Source organism: Hypanus sabinus, chromosome 15 (assembly GCF_030144855.1).
Source record: "Hypanus sabinus isolate sHypSab1 chromosome 15, sHypSab1.hap1, whole genome shotgun sequence".
Taxonomy (NCBI): domain Eukaryota; kingdom Metazoa; phylum Chordata; class Chondrichthyes; order Myliobatiformes; family Dasyatidae; genus Hypanus; species Hypanus sabinus.
The window spans coordinates 16351405-16379072 of NC_082720.1; the positions used below are offsets into that span (position 1 = coordinate 16351405).

Consider the following 27668-nt stretch of genomic DNA (forward strand, 5'->3'; position numbering starts at 1 on the left):
CATTTCTAAAGACCCAAGTGTTCTTTAGCCCACAGTAAGAGAAATTGTCTACAAATGGAGGAAACTCAGTACTGTTGCTACTCTCCCTAGGTGTGGGCGTCCTGCAAAGATCACACGAAGAGAACAACGTGCTGTCGCCCAATGAGGATATGGCTCAAGTGCAGAGTGAGGCACTGAAGCAGGTCGATAGTTCACAGACTTTAATGCGAACACTGTTAAAGGGAAAGGAAAACAATAAACACTAGGCCAAACAGGGCCGTTAACTAAAACTCTCAAATGGAAAACGAAGCCTATACTGCGGCTGAAAAGAACAACTAAGAATAAAGCGAGTACCAATAGTCTTCAGAGTCAGTCACTCGACAGTCCAATTTCTCAGGCAAGGCAGAATGCAAACAGGCCGCGAAGTGTTGCTGTGTCCAAGTCTCGACAAATACTACAACGGAATGAATGAAGTTAAATGCTATCACAATGAAATAATAATTAACTGATACAATTCATGAGCACAATTGCCGTATCTGCTGCGCTGCCGAATCCGTGGTTGTGAAAAAGGACCTAAGGGTAACAGCAAATAATCTTCAGAGATCTCCAGCATTTGCTAAAATCTCTGCTCATATGTCCATTATAATAAAAAAACACTGAACAAAAATGGTGCTCGTGAAAGGACACCACAGAGGAAACCACTGTTCTCCAAAACAAACATTGTTGCATGTCTCAAATTTGTAAACGACCATGTTCTGTGGACAGATGAGACAGAAGTTGAACTTTTTGGCAGAAATGCTTGGAGGGAAAAGGGCACTGCACACCAATGGTAAAGCTTCATGCCAACTATGAAGCATGGTGGAAGATGCATCATGGGTTGGAGCTGCTTTGCTGCCTCAAGACCTGGACAGCTTGCAATTGTTGAGTGAACAATTAATTCAAAATTGGATCAAGCCATTTTACAAGAGAATGTCAGGGTAGCAGTATGTCACCTGAAGCCTAACAGAAGTTGGTAATGCAACAAGACTTTGATCTAAAAGATGAGAGTACATCAATAACAGAATGGTTTAAAAAGAAGAAAATTCATGTTATGGAATGGGCAAGTCAAAGTTCTGACCTTAATCCTCTAGAAATGTTGTGAAAGGACCCGAAGCAAGCAGTTCCTGCAAGGAATCCCAATACCATTCCAGAGCTGAAACAGCTTTATAATGAGGAACGGCCTGAAATTCCTCCAAGCCGATGTGCAGGACTGATCAACAGTTACTGGAAATGCTTGGTTGAAGTTGTTGCTATACAAGGGGGTCACAGCAGTTACTGAAAGCAAAGGTTTACATACGTTTTCCAAGAGATACATGTAATACTGGATTATTTTTCTCAGTAAATAAATGAACGAGTAATAGTGTTTTTTTTGTGTTATGTATTTCATTGGGTTCTCTTTATCTAGTTTTAGGACTTGCATGAAGATCTGATCACATTTTAGGTCATACTTACACAGAAATAGAGAAAATTCCACAGGGTTCGCAAACTTTCTAGCACCACCGTATATTGCCCTGTGTTGCATTGTACTGCTGCGACAAAGTTAATGAATTTCATGGCATTTCCAGTGATATCAAAGCTGATTCTGATTCTGATTCTCCGGAGGCCAATTTGGTACGAACTAGCCCTTCCACAAGGTGGCCCAAATCTCGCCTATGATGTGTAAAGTCCACAAATGCCAAAGACCTGTACTGGTCCCAAAAGTTAAAGTCAAGGACATCCACACTCTCAAGTAATATTTTTCTGCATCCTTGCATGCTGTCTCTGGTTTATTATGTCATATATGACTATCTGCTGTTCACTGCTGCACTGCAGAAGACAAAAAAAGAGTGGTAAGGTGTGGAAATTTCCCTTTTACAGTCACACATAGAAGGGACATTTTACTGAAGTTATAGCTCCTCAAAGTGAAAGTGTTCATAGGAGCTGCACCTGGCAATATCTTGGTAAGAATACCCTTCATCTTGGGAAGTTGCCTGCGTGTGCACAATTACACCTGTGCTGGGGTCTCTGTTCCCTTGAGAGGATCCTTCCTATCAACATTTGTTGCCAACACATTGTAATGGATGAAATTCCTTGTGTACTGTGTGTTGCATTGTGCTTTGGCCATTTGATGACTATTTACTAAGATGAGAGCAAAGAGGAAAGGTGTCACTGACACCCCTGAAATTTGACCCTAAAATCCGACTCTTCTTGAGACAGACTTGCCAAAGAAGCCTCCAATTTTGATTTCAATACGGTGTCAAATAATTTCACAATTTTCCGTATAACATTTTTGAAACAGCGACGGGAGATTGCTAATGTTGCTTTAATGCTGGAAAATGATAAATTTCTTGGCTACAGAATATATGTCACACTCACAGTAGAATAAACAGTTGCACAACCAAATGATTTTATATACTCTCTTCAAAGCTCTTTGATCAAATCTAAGTTTTCCCAGGCAAAACAAGCCCAGTTTTACTAACCTTCTCTCAGAAAGTGCAGGAAATTAGCTTTCAACTGCTATACTCTATAAGGAGTCAAAGGTCACAGCAGTTTCAGAATGACAGTTGTGAGGACCTTGCTGGAAAATTCAGGATTTTCTAGTTGGAAGTGCGACAGAACGCCACTCTGCCTCTCCCCTCAAATAGGCTTTTCACCACCATATGAAGTGTTGTTCAAGAGAAAGAACTTCTGACTGTGAGTCCTCCTCCACCATTCGATGATTCTGAGGTACACCAGTTACCTCTGCTGTGATCAACTTCCCCAGTGTTGGCTTGGGACAGAGGTTAGAACTTCCCCCGTCAGTATGGTTCATATCTACCCCATGTGCTACAGTTTTTCAGAGAACCACTGGGGATGCTGGAACTATTCTTTTGTAATTATTCATTCAATCATGGGGTATACCTCCCATTGGTCTGCCCTTCAAACCGAGGCATTTCAGAGGCAGTAATGAGTCAACTAGATTGTTATGTTTTGAGCTACATACAGTCCAGCCCAGTTAATGATGGCAATTTCCTTCCCACAAGAAAATTAGAAAACCAGATGAAATTTTAATGACAATCCCAAAGTTCTACCATCATCATTACCGATACTAGCCTTAATAGGTAGGGTATGCTTTTCTACAAAGCTACGTATGCTTGCCTCAAGTTGTATACAGATTTATTTTCTAGGTCATTCAGCCACATTAAGAATGTATAACACACCAAGTAAACAAGCTATATAATAAAAATAAACTTAAAAAGAACAGTTGACGGCTTGGGAATGGAGGCAGAAAAACAATGTGTGTTGCAGCCTAAGCTAAATTCCATCCTGGCCTCCTGTGTTGCCTGTGTGAAGTCAATGTATGTTTGGCAAAATTAAAATGGGATTACTGTCAGATTGGTGAAAATGGCTGCTGATGGTTGGCATGAAGATGGTGGGATGAAGCTCCTGTTTCTGTACTGTATGTCTCTCAAAGACCAAACAAGGACAATAGGCAGTAATGAAGAACTGTTGACAATCATGGGAATGATTCCGATTTATTATCACAAGTCCACATGCTCTCAAGCACAGGCAACAGGCACTGGCACTGATTTATTCTCACTCTGACTACCAGAACTTTAATTGCTATGCTCCAAACCACTGTTCTACTTGAGCACTGAGTCTTATTATTTTAAGTTTACATGTCCAAGCAGTGTCTACAGCCAGAGATTTTAACTGAAATAAAGTTACTTTCTCAGAAAAGGACTGAGGCACTGCAAGTTTTCAACATGAGGTCACATACTAGAAGCATCCGCAATGCTTTCGTTTTTCATTTTCACCAGAAAAGGATTCGGTAAACAACGTACAAAACGTTTCAGTTCGGGTGCTATGTCATTCAGAGTTTACCTCAACCAGGTTTGGTCTGCTGTATATCAGCCCCCATGCAGCTCAGCTCTGATGATTTATCCTTCCAGAACAGTCTGCTAAATGTCTCTTGTAAACAAGAAGAAAAAATGAAAACATGGGATAGAGTCGGCAACTGTGAAATTCTTGCTCTGCCGAAGTTGAGATGAACACGGGCTGCAGTCAGAAATAGGAGCTTGTTTTAACGCAAGTTCCTAAAGTGAGGTCATGGATAGCCAGTTTTGAAAGGCCAGTGGAGATTCTGGGTGTACAGGAGAAAAAAAAAGCTGGACTTCCATAAACATGTGGGCATATTGTTGTACCCATTAGCATGTGTGAATATGGGATTGTGGCTAATTCCAAGTCTGGTTGGAAAAGGAAAACAGTTGATTTTGAAAATTTAAGTCAAACAAGTATACAAGTGGATATTTGTGTGATGAAAGTGTTTGCTGAATTTATCTCTGCATTTATCAAATCAGAATGGGCTTGATATTTGCCTGACCGTGTTCCTTTGCCTTTGATACTGCATCTTCTTTGGTACTCATTAAGTCAGGGCTCTCCAGTGTGGCCATGATGGTTTGTTGTGCTTATTTTCTCCAATACTATTGATATTCCAATTGAGAATACTTAACGGAAACACAGCCTAAACAAGTAATTCAGTTATTTATGCTAGAACTTTTCAAGGTTAATGGTATCCATTCTAAATTTTGTTGTCAATAAAGCTAATTTGGATCTTCTTCCTCAGAATTCAAACTGTTTTTGTAACTGTAGCTGCAATGGCATTTTGGAGCTTGACACCCATGTAGACTTTGGAGAGTTATGGAATAAAAGTATCAATAATAATAATCACCCATTGTGTGCTTATTCTAATTTGGAAGAAATAGAAGTATTCCTTGCACAGTAGATTATAGTGGATTATAGGTCCCTCCTAATGGAGTGAAAACTAGCAATATTAGGTAATGAGTAGTGAACTCCTTGACTAGGTTACTACTTATGATGATTACAACACAGAAAGAATTAATTTGGTGTTGAGTCAGTTCTGTGTGTATTTTAATATGTTCTTTGTTGGAGATAGACTCTAACCATAGTAAAAATCAGTAGTAGCCAACCTCAAGGGCAATTAGAGATGAACAATAAATGTTGGCCTCATTAGATTCCCTCAAAAAAGTATTAAATAACAAGCCATACCTTGAGGGAATGTAATGCAAATATTCTAGAGAAATCTGACAATTTAATTAACGTAGACTTGCCTATTATATCAGTTCAGGAAATATATATTTGAATCACACAGACATAGCTATATTAATTTAATAACAACCACTGTCTATTTATAATGCTGCATATAATACACCTCATATATTTTGTTAATATGTATTCCATACAGTATATTGTGAGTAACATGAAAAATATAATAATACAATATTGATTAGAAAGCTGATTTTTTATCTAACCTAGTTTATTATGAACACTACACAATTTCATTTTCTTTGAAGATTTTACAGAAGGTGAAACATTACTTTCCATCTTCAGTTTTCTACAAAAATTTATATTTATTATCTTATTACATATAAGCATCCACCTCTGTCAAGAAGAAAACAGCACTATAAAATCAAGCATTCATTAAGAAGGACAAAAGAACTTGAATTATACATACCATCATTACTCATACCCTCAATTATTTGTGAGAGTTCTAGCGAGGATTGTAAGGCTGGGCTTACTTTTGCAAATAGGAATTTTGAACTGATCTTCACAGTTTCTGGATTCCTGATGCAATGGAATAATTTGGTGTTCTCTCAATGTCTAGTGCCTGATAAAATTCAGAACGTTATATCATTGATCCCTGGTGGTAGGATCTGAGGCTAGCGAGAGTCCTGCCTTGGAAAGGCAGTACTTTTCTTTCTCAAGAAATTTAATAGCATGACATTGATGCTGAGAACATGTTCATATATTTGAAACAGAACCTTCAGAAACTAAACATCTCACCCACGTAGGAGGCTCAGTTGCCTGCCAACTTGCATGACCCATCAAGAGAAGTTCAGCTTCAATTTCACAGATAACAGAGATAGTCCTGTCAAATTGACACTACATATTCAATCTGATAATAAGTTGCTGGGAGGGATTCTATTGCTGTTATATACTCTCCCACTAGCTGTTTCACTCGTTATATACAAGTTCAAGCAATAGGACTGGAAGATATTGTTATCACTATTTGTCAATTCTGTCATAAAATAATAAAGAATTATTTACAAAATCTTCCCAGCTGTCAGAATTTCTGCCATACATGTTATAGAATATAGAACATAGAAAACATACAGCGCAATACAGGCCTTTCGGCCCACAAAGCTGTGCCGAACATGTCCTTACCTTAGAACTACCTAGGCTTACCCATAGCCCTCTATTTTACTAAGGTCCATGTACCTATCTAATAGACTCTTAAAAGACCCTATCGTATCCACCTCCACCACCATTGCCGGTGACCCATTCCATGCACGCAGCACTCCCTGCCTAAGAAACTTACCCCTGACATCTTCTCCGTACGTACTTCCAAGCACCTTAAAACTGTGCCCTCTCATGTTAACCATTTCAGCCCTGGGGAAAAGCCTCTGACCATCCACATGATCAATGCCTCTCATTATCTTGTACACTTCTATCAGATCACCTCTCATCCTCCGTCGCTCCAAAGAGAAAAGGCCGAGTTCACTCAACCTATCCTTATATGGCATGCTCCCCAATCCAGGCAACACCCTTGTAAATCTCCTCTGCACCCTTTCTATGGTTTCCACGACCTTGCTGTAGTGAGGAGATCAGAATTGAGCACAGTACTCCAAGTGGGGGCTGACCAGGGTCCTATATAGCTGCAACATTACCTCTCGGTTCTTAAACTCAATCCCACGACAGATGAAGGCCAATGCACCGTATGCCTTCTTAACCACAGAATCAACCTGCGTAGCAGCTTTGAGTGTCCTATGGACTCGGACCCCAAAATCCCTCTGATCCTCTCACACTGCAAATAGTCTTACCATTAATGCTATATTCTGCCATCATATTTTCAGAACTTGAGCTTTTTTCTTAAGATTCATTCCAAAATCTAGATTCATAGGATTATAGAACTTAGACAAGTATATTGACTTTAAGAGGGACTAGTACTGAAGGGATCGAGAACCATAAAGCAGAAAGCTGATTCATGAGCTGAGTATTTCATTACTTTCTTCCCCAGAGCTTTGGAATACTTCCCTTCTCAAGCTTATATCCAACTTCATTTTGTGCATTGAAATTGCAGCCATAACTTTCAGGAAGTGCACTCAAGGTTAAAACATGTCTGCAACTGAAAAAATGGATATTCTTGCCTTAGCTTTGTGCTTTCTATCAGTATGTTACATATCATTATTATATTATAATCTCTGAAAACCTAAGGAGGTTCACACATAATTGAAAACTCACTGATCCTGATAAACATCCCTTGTAATCTCACTGACGCACCATTCTCAAAGGCTTCAACTAGGTTTCTTAACCTATTTGTTTTTAAAGGAAAAGATGCTAAGTTTGTATCATGCTCACTTGGTATCTAGAAAAGAGAAAAGATTACATTAGGGTTTGATAAGTTGACATGAAGAGATCTCCCTTTTAGTGTGAGAGTATAACAAGTGGCCAAAAATATAAGAGACATCAATACATCCATCAACTAATTCAAAGGCATCTGTTCTACCCATTCGGAAAGGGGATGTTAAAACAGGGAATTCACTCCCACAGGAAATGGTTGAGTATGGATGTACTTAGTAAGTGGTTGGTAGCTGATTGAAAAAGGGAAGAAAGGATGTATTGATGGGTTTGGTGAAGAAAGGTGGAAGGGCGGCATGAAACGAAAAAGCCACCATGAACTTAATAATTGCATTATAGAGATTTACAGCATGAAAATGGGCTCTTCTGCCCATTGAGACTACACCATCAACCATTCATTTACAGAAACCCTATCATAATTCTCTTTTACAATATTCTTCACATTGACTTTAACTCATGTCAGATTCTATTGCTCACCCACATTCAAGAGCCAACATGCATGTCCTTGGGAATAGGAGGGAACCCATGGTGTCACAAAAAAAATGTGTAAACTCTACGCAGATAGTACCTGAGGTCAGGATTGAACCCAGGTATCAGGTGATGTAAAGCAGTGGCTCTTTGAGATGTGCCATTACATCACCCGAGTCTTTTCTGTGTTGTAAACTTCTTGTTAGATTTTGTTTGTATTATCACTGAACACCACAAATTCCCAATTCCATTTTCATAATCGACAGTTCACAATGTACATGTATCACAAAAAGATTATAAAGGACTTTTTGGCAGTAGGAAAAGAAGCGGAAATGTCTCAGTGATCCAGGAGGAATATGTAAATTGGAATTCTCTCTGCAAAAAGATCATTAGGTATTTTAATTATTAAGCAGTAAATCAGACTGTCTTTGTGTGCCATTAATAACTTTTTTTCATTAGACAGGGATCTCAAAAGTTCTATTGTATATTAATGTAGAGTCAATGCTGAATTTGAAAAGAAGTGGGTTATTTTCAGTATTTTCTGAATAATCTATTGTGTGTTATTCATTACAACATTCAACTTGAGATCTCAATCTCAGATATCAAAAACGAACTATTTCTATTCCAGAATACACTCATGTTCACTGTGACAAATGGCCACTAACCACTCTTCCTTAGTCAATGCTCCATGATAAACAAAGTGAAACAAGGAAAGAGATTCCCTTCTGATAAAACTTTTTCTAACTTAAGCTATTCCTAAACCTGATGACAAGAACAGAGCATAGCGAAATTTTAAACAGAATTGCAGCTGAACTTCCATTTAAGACCAATTTCTCACTTACCTTAAAGTTTGGTTATATTTGACAACAAATATCACAAAAAACCATGAAGAACACACTTACCAGTGAAAATCAATCAATAAAACAGTCTGTGGAAGAAGTGGATTACTTGGTAAGATAGTGTTAAAAGGACATCAATGGGTTGCAATGGCCTAGGTCACGGAGACTAATGTAATGGGGGGTGGGGGGGAGGATGTAGATATATACTGAAGATTCACACTGGTGTATGAAGCAGCAACAAGCATAAAATCAATCATACAAGAATGAGATTCTGAGCATGGATAGCAGACTAGAGAAGGCCTGTGGGTTTTTCAGAGTTCGCTGTGACATGAGCACAATTAATCTAGTAAACTCTAGCACATACTTCATTCCCCAGACCTTCAGCAGCTTCTCCGACTACCTTCCCTACCTCAGGAATGAAAGCTTGAGGACATACAAGGAGTTGAAAAGTTTAGTGTAAGCTATGAAGTATATGTCAAGGGGAAGTTCATGACTGAGGCTGTGCAAAGTAACTTACAGTCTTTCTAACTGCTTCAGATCCTGGAAAGCTCCTCTTTCAATGATACTGATCTGATTCTCCTCAAGGTGCCTGCAAAACAAAGCATGCAATGATTAGTGGCAACACGAGTGAATCTGCAGATGCAGGAAATCAATAAAAACACAAAATGCTGGCAGAACTCAGCAGGCCAGACAGCATCTATCACCTGACGAAGGGTTTCGGCCTGAAACGTTGTCACTACCTCCTCCCATAGATGCTGTCTGGCCTGCTGAGTTCTGCCAGCATTTTGTGTTTTTATGCAATGATTAGAGTTTTATTTATTTATGTTCTTTTCTAAAAGGATGTAATGATTACCAATTTAAATAATTAATATCATTATGCTGTTAGCTAGCAAGACTATAACCATATAACAATTACAGCAGGGAAACAGGCCATTTTGGCCCTTCTAGTCCATGCCAAAAGCTTACTCTCATCTAGTCCCACTGACCTGCACTCAGCCCATAACCCTCTATCCCCTTCCTGTCCATATACCTATCCAATTTTTAAAAAAATGACAATATCAAACCTGCATCTACCACTTCTACTGGAAGCTCATTCGACACAGCTACTACTCTCTGAGTAAAAAAGTTCCCACTTGTGTTAGTCCTAAACTTTTGCCCCCTAACTCTCAACTCATGTCCTCTTGTTTGAATCTCCCCTACTCTCAATGGAAAAAGCCTATCCACGTCAAATTTATCTATCCCCCTCATAATTTTAAATACCCCTATCAAGTCCCCTCTCAACCTTCTATGCTCCAGAGAATAAAGATCTAACTTGTTCAACCTTTCCCTGTAACTTAGGTGCTGAAACCCAGGTAACATTCTGGTAAATCTCCTCTGTACTCTCTATTTTGTTGACATCTTTCCAATAATTTGGTGACCAGAACTGTACACAATACTCCAAATTTGGCCTCACTAATGCCTTGTACAATTTTACATTACATCCCAACTCCTATACTCAATGCTTTGATTTATAAAGGCCAGCATACCAAAAGCTTTCTTCACCACCCTGTCCACATGAGATTCCACCTTCAGGGAACTATGCACCATTATTCCTAGATCACTCTGTTCTACTGCATTCCTCAATGCCCTAGCATTTACCATGTATGTCCTATTTTGATTAGTCCTAGCAAAATGTAGTACCTCACACTTATCAGCATTAAACTCCATCTGCCATCTTTCAGCCCACTCTTCTAACTGGCCTAAATCTCTTTGCAAGCTTTAAAAACTTACTTAATTATCCACAACGCCACCTATTTTAATATCATCTGCATACTTACTAATCCAATTTACCAACGCATTATCCAGATCATTAATGTATGACAAACAACATTGGACCCAGTACAGATCCCTGAAGCACACCATTAGTCACCAGCCTCCAACCTGACAAACAGTTATCCACCACTACTCTCTCGTATCTCCCATCCAGCCACTGTTGAATCCATTTTTCTACTTCAATATTAATACCTAACGATTGAACATTCCTAACTAATCTTCCGTGCGGAACCTTGTCAAAGGCCTTACTGAAATCCATATAGACAACATCCAGTGCTTTACCCTCGCCAACTTTCATAGAAACATTCGGCCCTTCGAGCCTGCACAGCCATTCAGTATGATCATGGCTGATCATCCAACTCAGTATCCTGTACCTGCTTTCTTTCCATACCCCCTGATCCCTTTAGCCACAAGGGCCATATCTAACTTCCTCTTAAATATAGCCAATGAACCGGCCTCAACTGTTTCCTGTGGCAGAGAATTCCACAGATTCACCACTCTCTGTGTGAAGAAGATTTTCCTCATCTTGTTCCTAAAAGGCTTTCCCTTTATCCTTAAACTGTGACCCCTCATTCTGGACTTCCCCAACATCGGAAACAATCTTCCTGGATCTAGCCTGTCCAATCCCTTTAGAATTTTATAGGTTTCAATAAGATCCCCCCTCAGTCTTCTAAATTCCAGTGAGTATAAGCCTAGTCGATCCAATCTTTCTTCATATGAAAGTCCTGCCATCCCAGGAATCAATCTGGTGAACCTTCTCTGTACTCCCTCTATGGCAAGAATGTCTTTCCTCAGATTAGGGGACCAGAACTGCACAAAATATTCTAGGAGCGGTCTCACCAAGGTCTTGTACAATTGCAGTAGAACCTCCCTGCTCTACTCAAATCCTTTTGCTATGAATGCCAACATACCATTTGCCTTTTTCACCGCCTGCTGTACCTGCATGCCCACCTTCAATGACTGGTGTACAATGACACCCAGGTCTTGTTGCACCTCCCCTTTTCCTAATCGGCCACCGTTCAGATAATAATCTGTTTTCCTGTTCTTGCAACCAAAGTGGATAACCTCACATTTATCCACATTAAATTGCATCTGCCATGAACTTGCCCACTCACCTAACCTATCCAAGTCACCCTACATCCTCTTAGCATCCTCGTCACAGCTAACACCCCAGCTTTGTATCATCCACAAACTTGGAGATGCTGCATTTAATTCCCTTGTCTAAATCATTAATATATATTGTAAACAACTGGGGTCCCAGCACTGAGCCTTGCGGTACCCCACTAGTCACTGCCTGCCATTCTGAAAAGGTCCCGTTTACTCCCACTCTTTGCTTCTTGTTGCCAACCAATTCTCTAACCACATCAATACCATACCCCCAATACTGTGTGCACACTAGTTTGCACACTAATCTCCTGTGTGGGACCTTGTCAAAAGCCTTTTGAAAATCTAAATATAGCACATCCACTGGCTCTCCCCATCCACTCTACTAGTTACATCTTCAAAAAATTCTATAAGATTCGTCAGACATGATTTTCCTTTCACAAATCCATGCTGACTTTGTCCAATGATTTCACCCCTTTCCAAATGTGCTGTTATCACATCTTTGATAACCAACGCTAGCATTTTCCCCACCACCGATGTCAAACTAACTGGTCTATAATTCCCTGGTTTCTTTCTCCCTCCTTTTTTAAAAAGTGGGGTTACATTAGCCACCCTCCAATCCTCAGGAACTAATCCAGAATCTAAGGAGTTTTGAAAAATTATCACTAATGCATCCACTATTTCTTGGGCTACTTCCTTAAGCACTCTGGGATGTAGACCATCCTAGTAAGCTCTTCAAAAAATTCAATAAGGTTTGTCAAACATGACCTCCCATGCACAAATCCATGTTGACTGTTCCTAATCAGACCCTGTCTATTCAGATAATTATGTATACCATCTCTAAGAATACTTTCCATTAATTTACCCACTAGTGACATCAAACTTACAGGCCGATAATTGCTAGGTTTACTCTTAGAACCCTTTTTAAACAATGGAACCACATGAGCAAAATGCCAATCCTCCGGCACCATCCCCGTTTCTAATGACACTGAAAATATTTCTGTCAGAGCCCCTGCTATTTCTACACTAACTTCCCTCAAGGTCCTAGGGAATATCCTGTCAGGATCTGGAGACTTATCCACTTTTATATTCTTTAAAAGCACCAGTACTTCCTCTTCTTTAATCGTCATAGTTTCCATAACTACCCTACTAGTTTCCCTTACCTAACACAATTCAATATCCTTCTCCTTAGTGAATACCAAAGAAAACAAATTGTTCAAAATCTCCCTCTGATTCTCTAAGGGACCAATTTTATCCCTCAATATCCTTTTGCTATTAATATAACTGTAGAAACCCTTTGGATTTATTTCCACTTTACTTACCAAAGCAAACTCATATCTTCTTTTAGCTTTTCTAATTTCTTTCTTAAGATTCTTTTTACATTCTTTATATTCCTCAAGCACCCCATTTACTCCATGCTGCCTATACTTATTATAGATCTCTCTCTTTTTCCGAGCCAAGTTTCCAATATCCCTTGAAAACCATGGCTCTCTCAAACTTTTAACCTAACAGGAACATAAAGATTCTGTACCCTTAAAATTTCACCTTTAAATAACTTCCATTTCCCTATTACATCATTCCCATAAAACAAATTGTCCCAATCCACTCCTTCTAAATCCTTTCACATCTCCTTAAAGTTAGCCTTTCTCCAATCAAAAATCTCAACCCTGGGTTCAGACCTATCCTTCTCTATAATTATATTGAAACTAATGGCATTGTGATCACTGGACCCGAAGTGCTCCCCAACACATACCTCTGTCACCTGACCTATCTCATTCCCTAACAGGAGATCCAACACTGCCCCCCTCTCTAGTTGGTACCTCTATGTATTGCTGCAAAAAACTATCCTGCACACATTTTACAAACTCCAAACCATCCAGCCCTTTTACAGAATGGGCTTCCCAGTCTATGTGTGGAAAATTAAAATCTCCCACAATCACAACCCTGTGCTTACTACAAATATCTGCTATCTCCTTCCAAATTTGCTCCTCCAATTCTCGCTCCCCATTAGGCGGTCTATAATGCACCTCTATAAGTGTTATTACACCTTTCCCATTCCTCAATTCCACCCAAATAGCCTCCCTAGACGAGCCTTCTGATCTATCCTGCCAGAGCACCATTGTAATATTTTCACTGACAAACAATGCAACACCTCCCCCTCTGGCCCCTCCAATTCTATCACACCTGAAGCAACGAAATCCAAGAATACTTAGTTGCCAATCACACCCCTCCTGCAACCATGTTTCACTAATAGCTACAACATCATATTTCCAGGTATCAATCCATGCTCTAAGTACATCACCTTTCTTGCAATATTCCTAGCATTAAAATAAATGCATTTAAGAAATTCTCCACCTTTTACTCTCTGTTTATCACTAACGATGCAAACAACTTTACTCTCTTCTTTTTCTTCCTTCTCCCCTACATCTTCGGTCTGAGCGCTCCCCTTCTCTATCACCTGCTTATCCTCCCTCACACACTGTCTACTAGCTTTCTCTATTTGTGAACTAACCTCCTCTCTCCTAGACTCTTCAATTTGATTCCCTCCCCCCAACCATTCTAGTTTAAAGTCTCCCCAGTAGCCTTAGCAAACCTCCCCACCAGGATATTGGTTCCTCTAGGATTCAAGTGCAACGTGTCCATTTTGTACAGGACACACCTTCCCCAAAGGAGGTCCCAATGATCCAGAAACTTGAATCCCTGCCCCCTGCTCAAATCCCTCAGCCACACATTTATCATCCACCTCATTCCATTCCTACTCTCACTGTCGCGTGGCACAGGCAGTAATCCTGAGATTACTACCTTTGTGGTCCTTCTTCTCAACTCCCTTCCTAACTCCCTATATCCTCCTTTCAGGACCTCTTCCTTTTTCCTACCTATGTTATTGGTACCTATATGTACTATGACCTCTGGCTCCTCACCCTCCCACTTCAGGATATCTTGGACGCAATCAGAAACATCCTGGACCCTGGCGCCAGGGAGGCAAACTACCATCCGGGTCTCCTGACTGTGTGCACAGAATCACCTATCTGACCTCCTAAGTATCGAGTCCCCTATTACTACTGCTTTCCTCTTCCTTTCCCTACCCTCCTGAGCTATAGGGGTGGACTCTGTGCCAGAGGCACGGCCACTGTTGCTTCCCCAGGTAGGCTGTCCCCCCCCCCCAACAGTACTCAAACAGGAGTATTTATTGTCAAGGGGTACAGCCACCGGGGTACTCTCTAGTACCTGACTCTTCCCCTTCCCCCTCCTAACCATGACCCACCTGTCTGCCTCCTGTGGCCTTGTTGTGACCACCTGCCTGTAACTCCTCTCTATCAACTCCTCACTCTCCCTGACCAGACAAAGGTCATCGAGCTGCAGCTCTAGTTCCCTAACATATGGATCTCTTGATGAGAGCAATGAGACTCTTGATGTAGATTAATAGTAAACCAGAAGATCCAGAAAACTGTAAGTTCGAATCCCACCCTGTACTCAGCAACCTGAATTCCATATATTTAAGGTCGGGGCATTATAACTGGGATCATGCTTCTGTATGAAGAAGATAGAACTATTTTTCTAAATTTCTAGATTTCACTTTCTAAATTTTCATTTGTGTTCTACTGGAAATTTCCTGTGAGGAGAAGCAAAACAATCCCTTAACATAAGATCTTTTGTTTTAACAAAACTACTAAGGTGTATTCACACAAAAATACACAAAATACAAACATCATTTTTTACAAGAGAGTGAACTAATTCTAATTAAAATATGATCATTACTGTCTATAAAAGTCAATTCCGGGGGGTGTGGGGGGTGTGGAGTGGCACACAGTTCCTGGAAAACCCCCGATGTCCCCATCGTGATTGCATGTTCCCTCTCCAAGGACAGGTGGGCACAAACCCATCTCCGGAGGAGGGGCATATACACTATACACTTCCACTTGAGATTCAAAGACCTTTCTCTTGCAATTGACAAAGCCAGTAGCTGATAAAAGTTCCTACCCTTTTGGCACATCATGCTGTTGGTCAGCTGTGCAAACCGAATCTCACAATTAATAACAGCACAAAAATAGGGGACTATTAAGAGAAAAAGCAGCCTTTTTTTTATTGCAGTAGTACTAAGATAACAAGGTGTGAGGTTAAACTCCAGCTGGATTCCACTTACAGAACTCTGAGATTCTTTAGTCCAACAAAGTCAGTCTTGGAAATGCGAGTGATGTTGTTTTTATCCAGATCACTGCAAAAATGAAAGGGTATTTGTAAAATGAAATAGACATGTTTCTCTTGAAGGAGCATCACCAACATAATTCAGAAGTTTTTAAACAAAGGTAACTTTGCCAAATACAGGTATATTACATAAAATGCAACACTGAGGCAGGACAGATGTGCCGTGTAGCTGTTTTCTCCTTGCCAAACAACAGACGATTTGCCAGCTGTTTCTCATTAAGTGTTTGTCCTCTGAAATGCTCTTTAATAGTGTATCCTATGACAATGAACCACTGCACTGTCTGAACTTGTTTCACTGTATTTGTACCAAAATCAGTGCAATGGAATCAAAGATATTAAACCATTTAGTGTGTCAAAGATATCAAAGAACAAACAGCCGTAGAATATGCTTATGACAGCATAATCAATCCTGAAGTTCAGTTGATGTCCATAGTACAGTTAGGATTTACCTTCAGATTATGAATTAAAATTGAATTAGGGCAAGCCAATTTCTCCCAGCCATCCATTATCCTGAAAGTGAGGGTAGCAATTCGGTCAGTGGTTTGGACAAGAAAGAAGCAATTTAGCTGATTGAATTATTCTTTTTTCGTGCTTGCTGTCTTTACACTGCAGCTCCTTTATGATAGTGTCCAGTATTTTGTTGGCACGATCCTCGTGCTTGGTAGTGTTACACACCTTCATTGCCTTCCAGTTTTGAAAAATATTGAAGGTTTGCCATGTTACTGGAAATGTTTAAGAGATCTGAATGCTTCCTCAAAATTAATCTTTTAAAACAGTGTTTCAATAGCCTTGGCAAAAGACCCTAAGTGGGGAGAAAAATTATCTCTCCTGGAGACAATATCATTTCCAGCAAATCTCAGCTGAGATGGAGTTTTATGAATGTACACTTTTAATAGTAACTCTTTCAGGCATCATGATTTTGCAGTACAGCGGTTAGCACAACGGTATTACAGCTCGGGTGTCAGAGTTCAGAGTTCAGTTCCAATGACATCGGTAAAAAGTCTGTTTATCCTCCCCATGGAAAGTATGGGTTTCCTCCTTGTCCTCCAGTTTCCTCCCAGAGTCCAAAGACGTACCAGCTTATAGGTTAATTGGTCATTGTGAATTGTCCTGTAAATCGGGGGATTGCTGGGCAGCATTGAAGCACCTATTCCACGCTGTAACTGAATGAATGAATAAATAAATAAATACATACATACATTCATTTATGAATGAATTTCCAATACTTTGGAGTGAAGGAGGATGAGAGATAATTTGATAAATGTGTACAAAATGATAAAAGGCATAGATTGAGCGGATGGCCAGAGACATTTTCCCCTGGTGGAAATGGCTAATACAAGGGGGGTTTAATTTTAAGGTGATTGGAGGCATTTGTCTGAGGTAAGTTTTTTACACAAAGAGTGAAGGGTGCACGGAACACCTTGCCAGGGGTGGTGGTAAAGGCAGATATATTACTGGCATTTGAGAAACTCTTAGATAAACACATGGGTGACAGAAAGTTGAAGGAATGTAGCAGGCAAGGATTAGATTGATTTTAGAAGCGGTTAAAATATCAGGACCGAGGAGCTGGTGTATCATTGTAATGATCTATGTTCTGTGTTCTATGTTTATGCTGCTCAATATCTCTAATCAGAGAGGTATTGGAAAGTAGGGAATCAATCTTTTTAACTGTATAAGCTGTCAAAATACTACAAGTGCCACCCATGAGCTTCATAGTATCTGCTTGAGGCCCAGGTGCTGTTTGCTGCCTGCTACTCTTCCGAGTACTGACAGTGATGAAAAAGCCTCGAGAATTGGTTGGGCGTTGCCATAAAACATAGCTCTCAGGGAAGGCATTGCCATTCACCCATTTAAAATGAAATAGACTTAAAGGACCCCATATTGTTTTGAAAAGAAGAGCTGAAAGTTTGCTTTTATGTGCTGCTACTTCCGTTTTCCTCTCATTCAAAACTGTTATATAATCATTATCACATTGTTGCTTGTGAAAAGTTTGGGAGTGTAAATTAGCTGCCACATTTCTGATATTACAAAGGAGATTGTGCCTCAAAAAATACTTAGCTGGCCGTGAAGTGCTTTGGGACTTCATAGGGTCATAGCATGTCTCTAGGAATGCAAGCACTTGCTTTCCTGCTGCTTGTTTCTGTTTGAATTGTGCTCTCTGCTGCAGCAGCTATGCTGTGCTCTTTGCTGAAGTGTGGAGAATCTATTACATGGATTTTAGGCTCCATGTCCATAATCCCACCCCACCGAGGTCTACGTAACTCCTAACCTGGGAGTGCTTCAGCAGATGGGCAGCGAGCGCTTTGAAATTTTAGTCATACCGACCAAAGCTTTTGAAATACAACATTCCTGATTAACCGCAGTGATCAGTGTAATTATGAGAATTGCTCTCCATCCTGAACACAGGCAACTCTTCCCTGGGTAAACACAGGAGATCCACTACAAAGGATTCTACTATTTCTAAATCACTGTCTTTTTTCCTCAGAGTATGGATTCTGCATTTGAATTTGGACAGTTTATTCTTATAATACTCTCAATTATCATTAATCACATTATTATTTTTTGTATAAGAGCATACATAAGATCATTCAGTTTAACTTATTTTGCCATAAACATCTCTTGAATCAATCTCCTTCACATTTCCAGGCTAAGAAAGGAAGATGGGAATGATTAATCTTGAACTATCATTCTGAGGCAGAAACAAAATATCATGATTAAAGAACCCAGCATAAAATATTTGGGTTCTATTTGTAATTTGTCACTGAAATTGAGAATGGATTTATGCATTTTTATTCTTTTCTCAAAATTGCTTCTTGAGACCAGTTGGTAGGTGAAGCAGCTTTTCATGTGCAAACCTAGTCTTTAACAGAAATTGCTGTACAATACAAATTCTGGTATAATCCCCACTCATCCCTAGTCGAATAAATAAAAACTGAAGAACTGCAAAAACAATCGCCTTGTCGTGATGTTGTTTCCTCTTACAACCTTTCAAATTATCTTGCATAACAGATTTCCCTTACAATCTTTTATCATGAACCAAGATTAGTCAGTCACAGCAGGAACAGATTCCCTGAATTCTATCGGTGTTTAGCATTGTTTTTCCGATAAGGGAAAATACTTCAAAGAGAAATGGCATCAGGTGACATAATAAAGCTCATCATCTCAACAAAAGAAAAATTATAGGCTAGAAATAAATAAGAAGCTCATCTTGTCTGGTAGTATTGGGGTTGCTGACCGTGAAGTTCTAAACCGAAGCGAAGAGTTTAGAACTCTATTGCTTTTTATCAAATATAAATAGCTACAAGTACTCTCACCAAAAGGAGATTATACTGTAACTAACTAATCTTCAAAGACTAATTTACTTCTCTGTTTACTCTCCGCAGCAAGTTTAGCTGCCAATAGCCACTAGTCGAGCGGTAAGTCCCCTCAGCCTATCAAGAAGATTCTTCCTTCTAACAAAGTTGTTTAAAACACTGTTCATGCATTCACAGTGAAGCACGTTCAAATCCAAACAACACTTTTAAAACACATTTAAAACTCACAGAGGATTTCTATCTTATACATTAACCCATTACAAACCATCTCTAAAACACAAACCATTTTCAAACGCTCAGAGCACAAAGCAATCCCCAGACCTGAAGGATTATGGATTTCCAAAACACAGGTACAATTCCTATAGACTAAAAAGACATATCAAAGATGCAGACAAACAAGTTGCCTGTGGCAGAAACTGATACTGGAGGAATGGATTCACCCCTTGTTTCTTTCATGGCTTCTTGATGGTTTTTATCCCATTTCTAATAAGTTTGAACTGCTCTATTCACACTTGAGTGACTTAACAAGCATCTATGTACTCAACAGACTTCACTATCTACTTGCTTAGATATCCTTTTAAAACAAATGGTTCAAAAGTATTTTTGGTGACATAGATCTTAGCTAGCTACTATTAATGCTTTAAAACTAACTTCTGAGTACATATAACAACTATAAACACATTAGTTGTCGATAGGCGAAATTAAATTATCCATCTGTTTTGCTTCCTTGAACTAAGTCAACTTGTCTGTTTAAAACAACCAAAATTAAATAACCCATTGTCCTATATTCTACTCTTGAGTGATAATAAAGCAGGTGCAGTGACTCTTTACAGATGGAGCACCTTCAAGATTCAGAGCCCATTTACAAAGCTATTCTATAAAGAGTGTTTTTTTAACTTCAAGTGGCTTTCCATCTACATTTTAGAACTGGACTGACTTCCATTTATAACCAGAAATTAAACCAAGCAATGTAGTTGAAAGTTTACTTACAATTGTTCGTGATGTTTCAAATGGCAGCTGTTATTTAGAATGCAAGCTTAACCAAAAAGAATATCTATCTCACCTTTTACTTCAAGACTACAAATGGATACAATTCCATGGAAAACACTCTATATTAAGCTTCTGGAAGCAATACAATATTGATAAATTCACTGCGGACATGATACAGATGCTTAATGACAAGGAAACTCAGGGTTAATTACTGATTCAAGACTCAGGAGGATAAAGGAAAATTAATTAAAACACTATCTACTTCAAGTCAGGGGAGAGGTAAAAGCTGGTCAATATTCAAAGATTTGAAATATACACAGCAAGTCAAAAGAACAACATCAGAAAATAAAGCCAAAATTCTGGTCAAAGAGAGGAAACTTCGAAAAAGGACTTAATGAATTTTTAGAAGGGCATCATTGAGAACTGAAGCTGATGTGGTTGAAGACAGCTGGCTAGAAGCCAGAGTCGGAGGAGAGAAGGATTGTTCGAAACCTGCACAGATACATCACTTTGGAGAAATTGGGATAGACCATAAAAAAGATTTAAACATGATTGAAACTGAAACGTGAAGGGTGGGTAGGCTTTGGACAGGAAATAGGAAGCACAGCTTTGTTGAACTGGGTGGGTTGCGCAGGGTATGGGTCTGGCAAAGAAGGGGGATTCTTACAATAGAAAGGCACAAAGAAGTCTGTAAAATATTGAAGCAGCCTGAAGAGAAAATATTAAACAATCCACATGCTGCGGGGAAAGGCAGCCATTTAAACACAAAGAAATGGGGCATTGACATGGATACTGATGGAGCCACTAACAGTATACTAAGTCCTTCAGCAAGATGCCATCAGAAAAGAGTATGCGTAATAGAGACTCAGAAGACATTAAGCACAGAAACAGGCCCTCTGCCCCATTGAGCCCACATCAACAATCAACCACACATTCACACCAGTCCTGAATGAATCGTGTATTTTCAAATTGTTTCAATTTTTTATGCAGGGACTAGATTCTTACAAAAGTTAAAGGAGAAATCCTCATTCAGAATGTCTACTTACTTTGTAGAGCAAACATTTCTGGGAAAAATACTCAGAAATTAATTGGAAAAGATTAATTGGAAAAACACCTCATATCCAGAACCATACTTGGAGAAATTTCTAGAACAACATGCTAAATTGTTCAATATCAGATTCAAGTTCATTTATTTATGAAACATTGCAACATCCAGTGAAATGCATTGTTTGCATGAACAACAACCACACATTCCAGCACGAACATAGCATGCCCACAATGCTTGGCAGAACAATACAAAACACACTGTAGCATGCCCACAATGCTTGGCAGAACAATACAAAACACACTGTAACATGCCCACAATGCTTGGCAGAACAATACAAAACACACTGTAGCATGCCCACAATGCTTGGCAGAACAATACAAAACACACTGTAGCATGCCCACAATGCTTGGCAGAACAATACAAAACACACTGTAGCATGCCCACAATGCTTGGCAGAACAATACAAAACACACTGTAGCATGCCCACAATGCTTGGCAGAACGACACAGAAGACAACAAAACTAAACACAGTATGCGACAAAGCAACAACAGTAAAACAAACCCCTTTCCTCACACCCACCCACCAGAGCACATAGGCATCCTCCAACCCAGGACAGCTGGTCTTCAGCCTCCGGCGGACTCAAGGATTTGCGAACATTTGGGTTGAGCTTCCCCAGTAGACTTGTAAACCCAGGCTTCAGCAAACTTCTGGACTTCTGATCGACCCTACAGACTTCGATTTCTGTATCAACCCTAGAATTTGCCCATGAGGACACTGAACATTAGGTCTTGAACTCTGATCTCACCAATTTGCATGCTTAGGGGGTCACCAGCTATTGTGCCTCCTAACTGCATAGAACAGCAATTCTGGAACCTGCTGACCTGGTGGACAGGTGGCGGTGAAGGTGGGGGCACCAGCTTTCGTCCTCAGTGGTCTGCTGGCCCATGGATAAAAAAGGAAAATACTATCTAAGAAACAATACCTATACGTCAGAAAACAAGTAATATTAGTAGGGGTAAGACCATAAGATATAGGAGCAGAATTAGGCCCTTTGGACCTTTGAGCTCGTTCTGCCATTTCATCATGGCTGATCCAATTTTCCTCTCAGTCCTAATCCCCTGCCTTCCCCCTGTATCTTTTCATGCCCTGACCAATCAAGAATCTATCAACCTCTGCCTTAAATATACCCAATGACTTGCCCTCCACAGCTGCCTGTGGCAATGAATTCCACAGATTCACCACTCTCTGGCTGAAGGAATTCCTCCTCATCTCCGTTCTAAAAGGATGCCCCTCTATTTTGAGGCTGTGACTCTCCCACCATAGGAAATATCCTCTCTACATCCACTCTATCAAGGCCTTTTACAGTTCAATAGGTTTCAATCAGGTCATTCCTTGCTCTTCTGAATTGAAGCAAATACAGGCCCAGAGCCATCAAACACTCTACATGTGACAAGCCATTTCATCCCGGAATCATTTTTGTGAACCTCCTTTGAACTCTCCACAGTTTCAGCGCATCCTTTCTGAGATAAGGGGCCCAAAACTGCTCACAGTACTCCAAGTGAGGCCTCACCTGTGCTTATAAACCTCAACATTACATCCTTGCTTTTATCAACTCATGTCGTCACTTTTATTATCATTTCAACCAATACTGCTGGTACAGTACATAGTAAAAATGAGACAATGTTTTTCAGGACCATGGTTCTACATGAAACAATACAAAAACTACACTGAACTATGTAAAACAACACAAAAAACTACACTAGACTACAGACCTACCCAGAACTGCATAAAGTGCACAAAACAGTGCAGGCATTACAGTAAATAATAAACAAGACAACAGGCACAGTAGAGAGCAGTGAGTTGGTGTCAGTCCAGACTCTGGGTATTGAGGAGTCTGATGGCTTGTGGGAAGAAACTGTTACATAGTCTTGTCGTGAGAGCCCGAAAGCTTCGGTACCTTTTCCTAGATGACAGGAGGGAGAAGAGATTGTATGAGAGGTGCATGGCATTCTTCATAATGCTGTTTGCTTTGCGGATGCAGCTTGTAGTGTAAATGTCTGTAATAGCAGGAAGAGAGACCCCCATGATCTTCTCAGCTGACCTCACTATCTGCTGCAGGGTCTTGCGATCCGAGATGGTGCAATTTCCGAACCAGGCAGTGATGCAGCTGCTCAGGATGCTCTCAATACAGCCCCTGTAGAATGTGATGAGGATGGGGGTTGGGAGATGGACTTTCCTCAGCCTTCGCAGAAAGTAGAGGTGCTGCTGGGCTTTCTTTGCTATGGAGCTGGTGTTGAGGGACCAGGTGAGATTCTCCGTCAGGTGAACACCAAGAAATTTGGTGCTGATAACGATCTCTACCGAGGAGCCGTTGATGTTTAGTGGAGAGTGGTCACTCTGTGCCCTCCTGAAGTCAACAACCATCTCTTTTGTTTTGTTCACATTAAGAGACAGGTTGTTGGCTCTGCACCAGTCCGTTAGCTGCTGCACCTCCTCTCTGTAAGCTGACTCTTTGTTCTTGCAGATGAGACCCACCACGGTCGTGTCATCAGCGAACTTGATGATGTGGTTCAAGCTGTGTGTTGTAGCACAGTCGTGGGTCAGCAGAGTGAACAGCAGTGGACTGAGCACACAACCCTGGGGAGCCCCCGTGCTCATTGTGATGATGTTGGAGATGCTGCTCTCAATCCGGACTGGCTGAGGTCTCCCAGTTAAGAAATCTGGTATCCAGTTGCAGAGGGAGGTCTTCAGGCCCAGTAGGCTCAGCTTTCCAATCAGTTTCCGAGGAATAATTGTGTTGAATGCTGAACTGAAGTCTATGAACAACATTCAAATGAATTTTCTAGTCCTCTTGAAAAGAATGCTAACATTGCATTTGCCTTCCTCACCACAGACTCAACCTATAAGTTTACATTTAGGGAATCCTGCACAAGGACTCCCAAGTCCCTTTACACCTCAATTTTTGTTTTGTATTTTCTCCCCAATTAGAAAATTATCACCCCTTTCATTTCTTCTACCAAAGTGCATGATCTCACATTTCCCAACACTGTATTCCATCTGTCATTTATTTCCCCACTCTCCTAATCTGCATAAGTCCTTCTGTAACCTTTCTACTTCCTCAGAACTAAATGTCTCTCCACTTATCTTCATATTGTCTGCAAACTTTGCAATCAAGCCATCAACAATTCCATTATCCAGATCATTGAGATATAACATAAAAGAATCAGTCCCAACACAGACCCTTGTTTTATCACCGCTGTTCACCGGCAGCCAGCCAGAAAAGGTTCCCTTTACTCCCACTCTTTGACTCCTGCCAATCAGCCACTGTTTTAGCTATGCTGGAATCTTTCCTGTAATACCATAGGCTCATAGCTTGTTGAGCAGCTTTGTGTGTGGCACCTTGTCAAGGGCCTTCTGAAAATCCAAGTAAACAACATCAGTTGATTCTCCTTTGTCTATCCTGCTTCTTATTTCTTCAAAGAATTCTAGCAGATCTGTCAGGTAAGATTTTCCCTTCAGGAAACCATGCTGACTTTGGCTTATTTTGTGGCTCAAAGTACCCTGAGACCTCATCCTTAATAATTGACTCCAACTTCTTCCCAACCACTGAGGTCAGGCTATCTTGAAAGTTTCCTTTCTCCTGCGTTTCTCTCTTTTTGAAGAGTGGAATGACATTTACAATTTTCCAGTCTTCCCAAACCATTTCAGAATCTAGTGCCTCTTGAAAGATCATTACTAATGCCTCCACGATCTGTTCAGCCACCTCTTTCAGAACACCATCTGGTTCAGGTGACTTATCTACCTTTAGACCTTTCAGTTTCCCAAGAACCTTCTCTGTAGCTATGGTAATTTCACTCACTTCATGCCCTCTGACACCTGGAACTTCCACCATACTGCTAGTGTCTTCCACGGTGAAGGCTGATGCAAAATACTTATTCAGTTCATCTGCTATTTACATTGTCCTCTATTACTACCTTTCCAGCATCATTTTCCAGTGGTCTGATATCCACCTTTGCCTCTCTTTAACACTCTAAGTATCGGAATAAATTTCTGGTATCATCTTTAATATTATTGGCTAGCTTACTTTCGTATTCCATCTTTACCTTCTTAATGCCATTTTTGTTTGTCTTCTATTGGTAGTTAAAAACTTCCCAATCCTTTAACTACCTGCTAATTTTTGCTCTATTATATGCCCTCTCTTTGGCTTTTATATTTGCTTTGACTTCTCTTGTTAGCCATGGTTGTGTCATCTTTCCTTTAGAATACTTCTTCCGCTTTGGGATGTATATAACCTGTGCCTTCAGACTTCCTTCCAGAAATTCCAGCCATTGCTACTGTGCCATCATCCCTGCCAGTGTTCTTTACGAATCAACTCTGGCCAGCCCGTCTCTTATGGCTCTGTAATTTCCTTTACACCACTGTAGTACTGATGGAACAGCTCCTCCTTCTCAAATTTCAGGGTGAATTCAATCATATTATGATCACTTGCTTCTCAGGGTTCTTTTACCTTAAGGCCTCTAATCAATTCTGTTTCATTGCATAACACCCAATCCGGAGTAGCTGATCCTCTAGTGGGCTCAACCACAAGCTGTTCTAAAAAGCCATCTTGTAGGCACTCTATAATTTCCCTCTCCTGGAATTCATCACCAACCTGATTTTCCCAATCTACCTGCATACTGAAGTCCCCATAACTTGTTCAGAAGCCTTCATCATAATGCTAATTTCCAGATTAGCAAATACATTCTTGGGAAGGAAGAGGTAACTTTTTGGACCCAAGAAAATTAAATCACACAAGATGGCTGAGGCCATTGGAAAACAGGAAAATTAACTAAGATTTTATCCTTCCACTGCATGGTCTAATCCCGGTCGAGTTTTATGCTAGATGTTTCATAGGTAAGAAGAAACAAGCAATGTTAAGAGAAGTCCCGACAGTGAGCACTTTGCATGCACGATGGCACCTCCTGTGGCCTAAATCTTGCTCATGCTGCCATCAGGGAGAAGTTCCATTATGGATACTGGCCTGGCCCACTGCATTCACATTAACAAAAGAGTGAGAAAAGTCATGTCGAGATGGAAAAAGAGGCTCTGACAATGACATGATGGATTCTGAAGCTCCACCATTTTCTGCTAGGAAGCCCATTCTCACTCATTACTGGTCAGAAAGTTGTATATAAAAAAGAAACTGCAGATGCTGGAAATTTGAAATGCTACTTTTGTGCAAGGTGCCTTGCTGAGTATGTTTACAGGCATACAGTTTGTGGTATATAACTCATCAAGGAAATGCGACCAAATAATTACAGATGTTTCTACAGCAATTATAATATCTGTAGAAGCCATAAATATTGGCAACAGTTTAGAAATATTTTCAGGTCACATGAGCTGAAAGGTAAACATTTCTGCATAATAATGGTTTTCCTCTTAACTTAATTATTATGAAGTGTTCATAGCACTTAGTCAAGCTTTTTAGTACTTATACTTCTCCCAGTCTTCTTAACAATCTACACATCAGGACCTTCATACTTTTTCTCCTTTCAACTGGTCCTTCCTGATTTAAAGCCCTTTATTACACTGTGGCTACCCACAGAATATCCGTATTCTCACCAGACCTACTCTCTGGGGGCTTCTTCTCCATTTTGAGCAGCGTTGAGCCAGAGATTATAAAAGGCAAGAAATTGGAGGAAGAGTCAGCCCCTCAAGTCTGTTCCACATTAAACAAGATCATGGCTAATCTAGTCTTGGCCTGGTTCCAGTTTTTTGTCAACTTTCCATATCTCTTAATTTCAGCATTGAGAAAAGACATTTCTACACAACCTTAAATATAGAGTCATAGAGTTATACAGTCCTCCAAGAGAGAAACAACCTCATCATAGGGTTTGGAGGCTGGCATGCCTCAATGATCCGGAGAGCTATGCTGACTACAGTCAGGGCCTTGTGCTTTGACTCTTGGTAGGGTCACCTATGCTAAACAGGTCAAAGTGTACAGGCCAGGCTAAGAGTGGTTCACCAGTCCTTTAGGGTCTGGGGTTCATCTCAGGGCTAAAAATACTGAATGGTCGAAAATGTTTCAGGAACAGCAATAAATTATTGTTCTATATCTGGGTGCGGTGGTATGGACAGCAGAAATGGAAGATCTTTATTGCTGCCCTAAACACCAGCAGCGTGAAAGGCAGTAAGTAAGAGTTATACAGTACAGAAACCGGCCCATAAACCTTTTCTATCCATGTATCTGTCCAACCACTATTTAAATAATGTTAATATACGTATCTCAACCACTCCCTCTGGCACCTTGTACCACACAAATGCTTCACTCTATGTGTCAAAAAATTAGCCTTCAGGTTCCTATTAAATCTTTCCCCTCTCTTCACTAAACATGCCTTCAAGTCTTGTTTCCCCAACCTGTGAAGAAGGGTGTGTATCTATACCCTCATAATTTGATATGCTATTTTATTGTAGATCAAAAATCTGTCTAT

General features: G+C 40.2%; 1 protein-coding gene across 1 annotated transcript in view; it reads right to left on the reverse strand.

The window, feature by feature from the left end:
* The window catches only part of LOC132405319 (slit homolog 3 protein-like), a 630603-nt gene that overhangs the window by 552360 nt on the left and 50575 nt on the right, over positions 1–27668 (reverse strand). The window contains exons 2-3 of the mRNA XM_059990026.1: positions 15784–15855; positions 9241–9312 (exon numbers count right to left, since the gene is read on the reverse strand). Of these exons, the coding sequence (XP_059846009.1) occupies positions 9241–9312; positions 15784–15855 (144 nt within the window). The remainder of the gene's footprint in view (positions 1–9240; positions 9313–15783; positions 15856–27668) is intronic.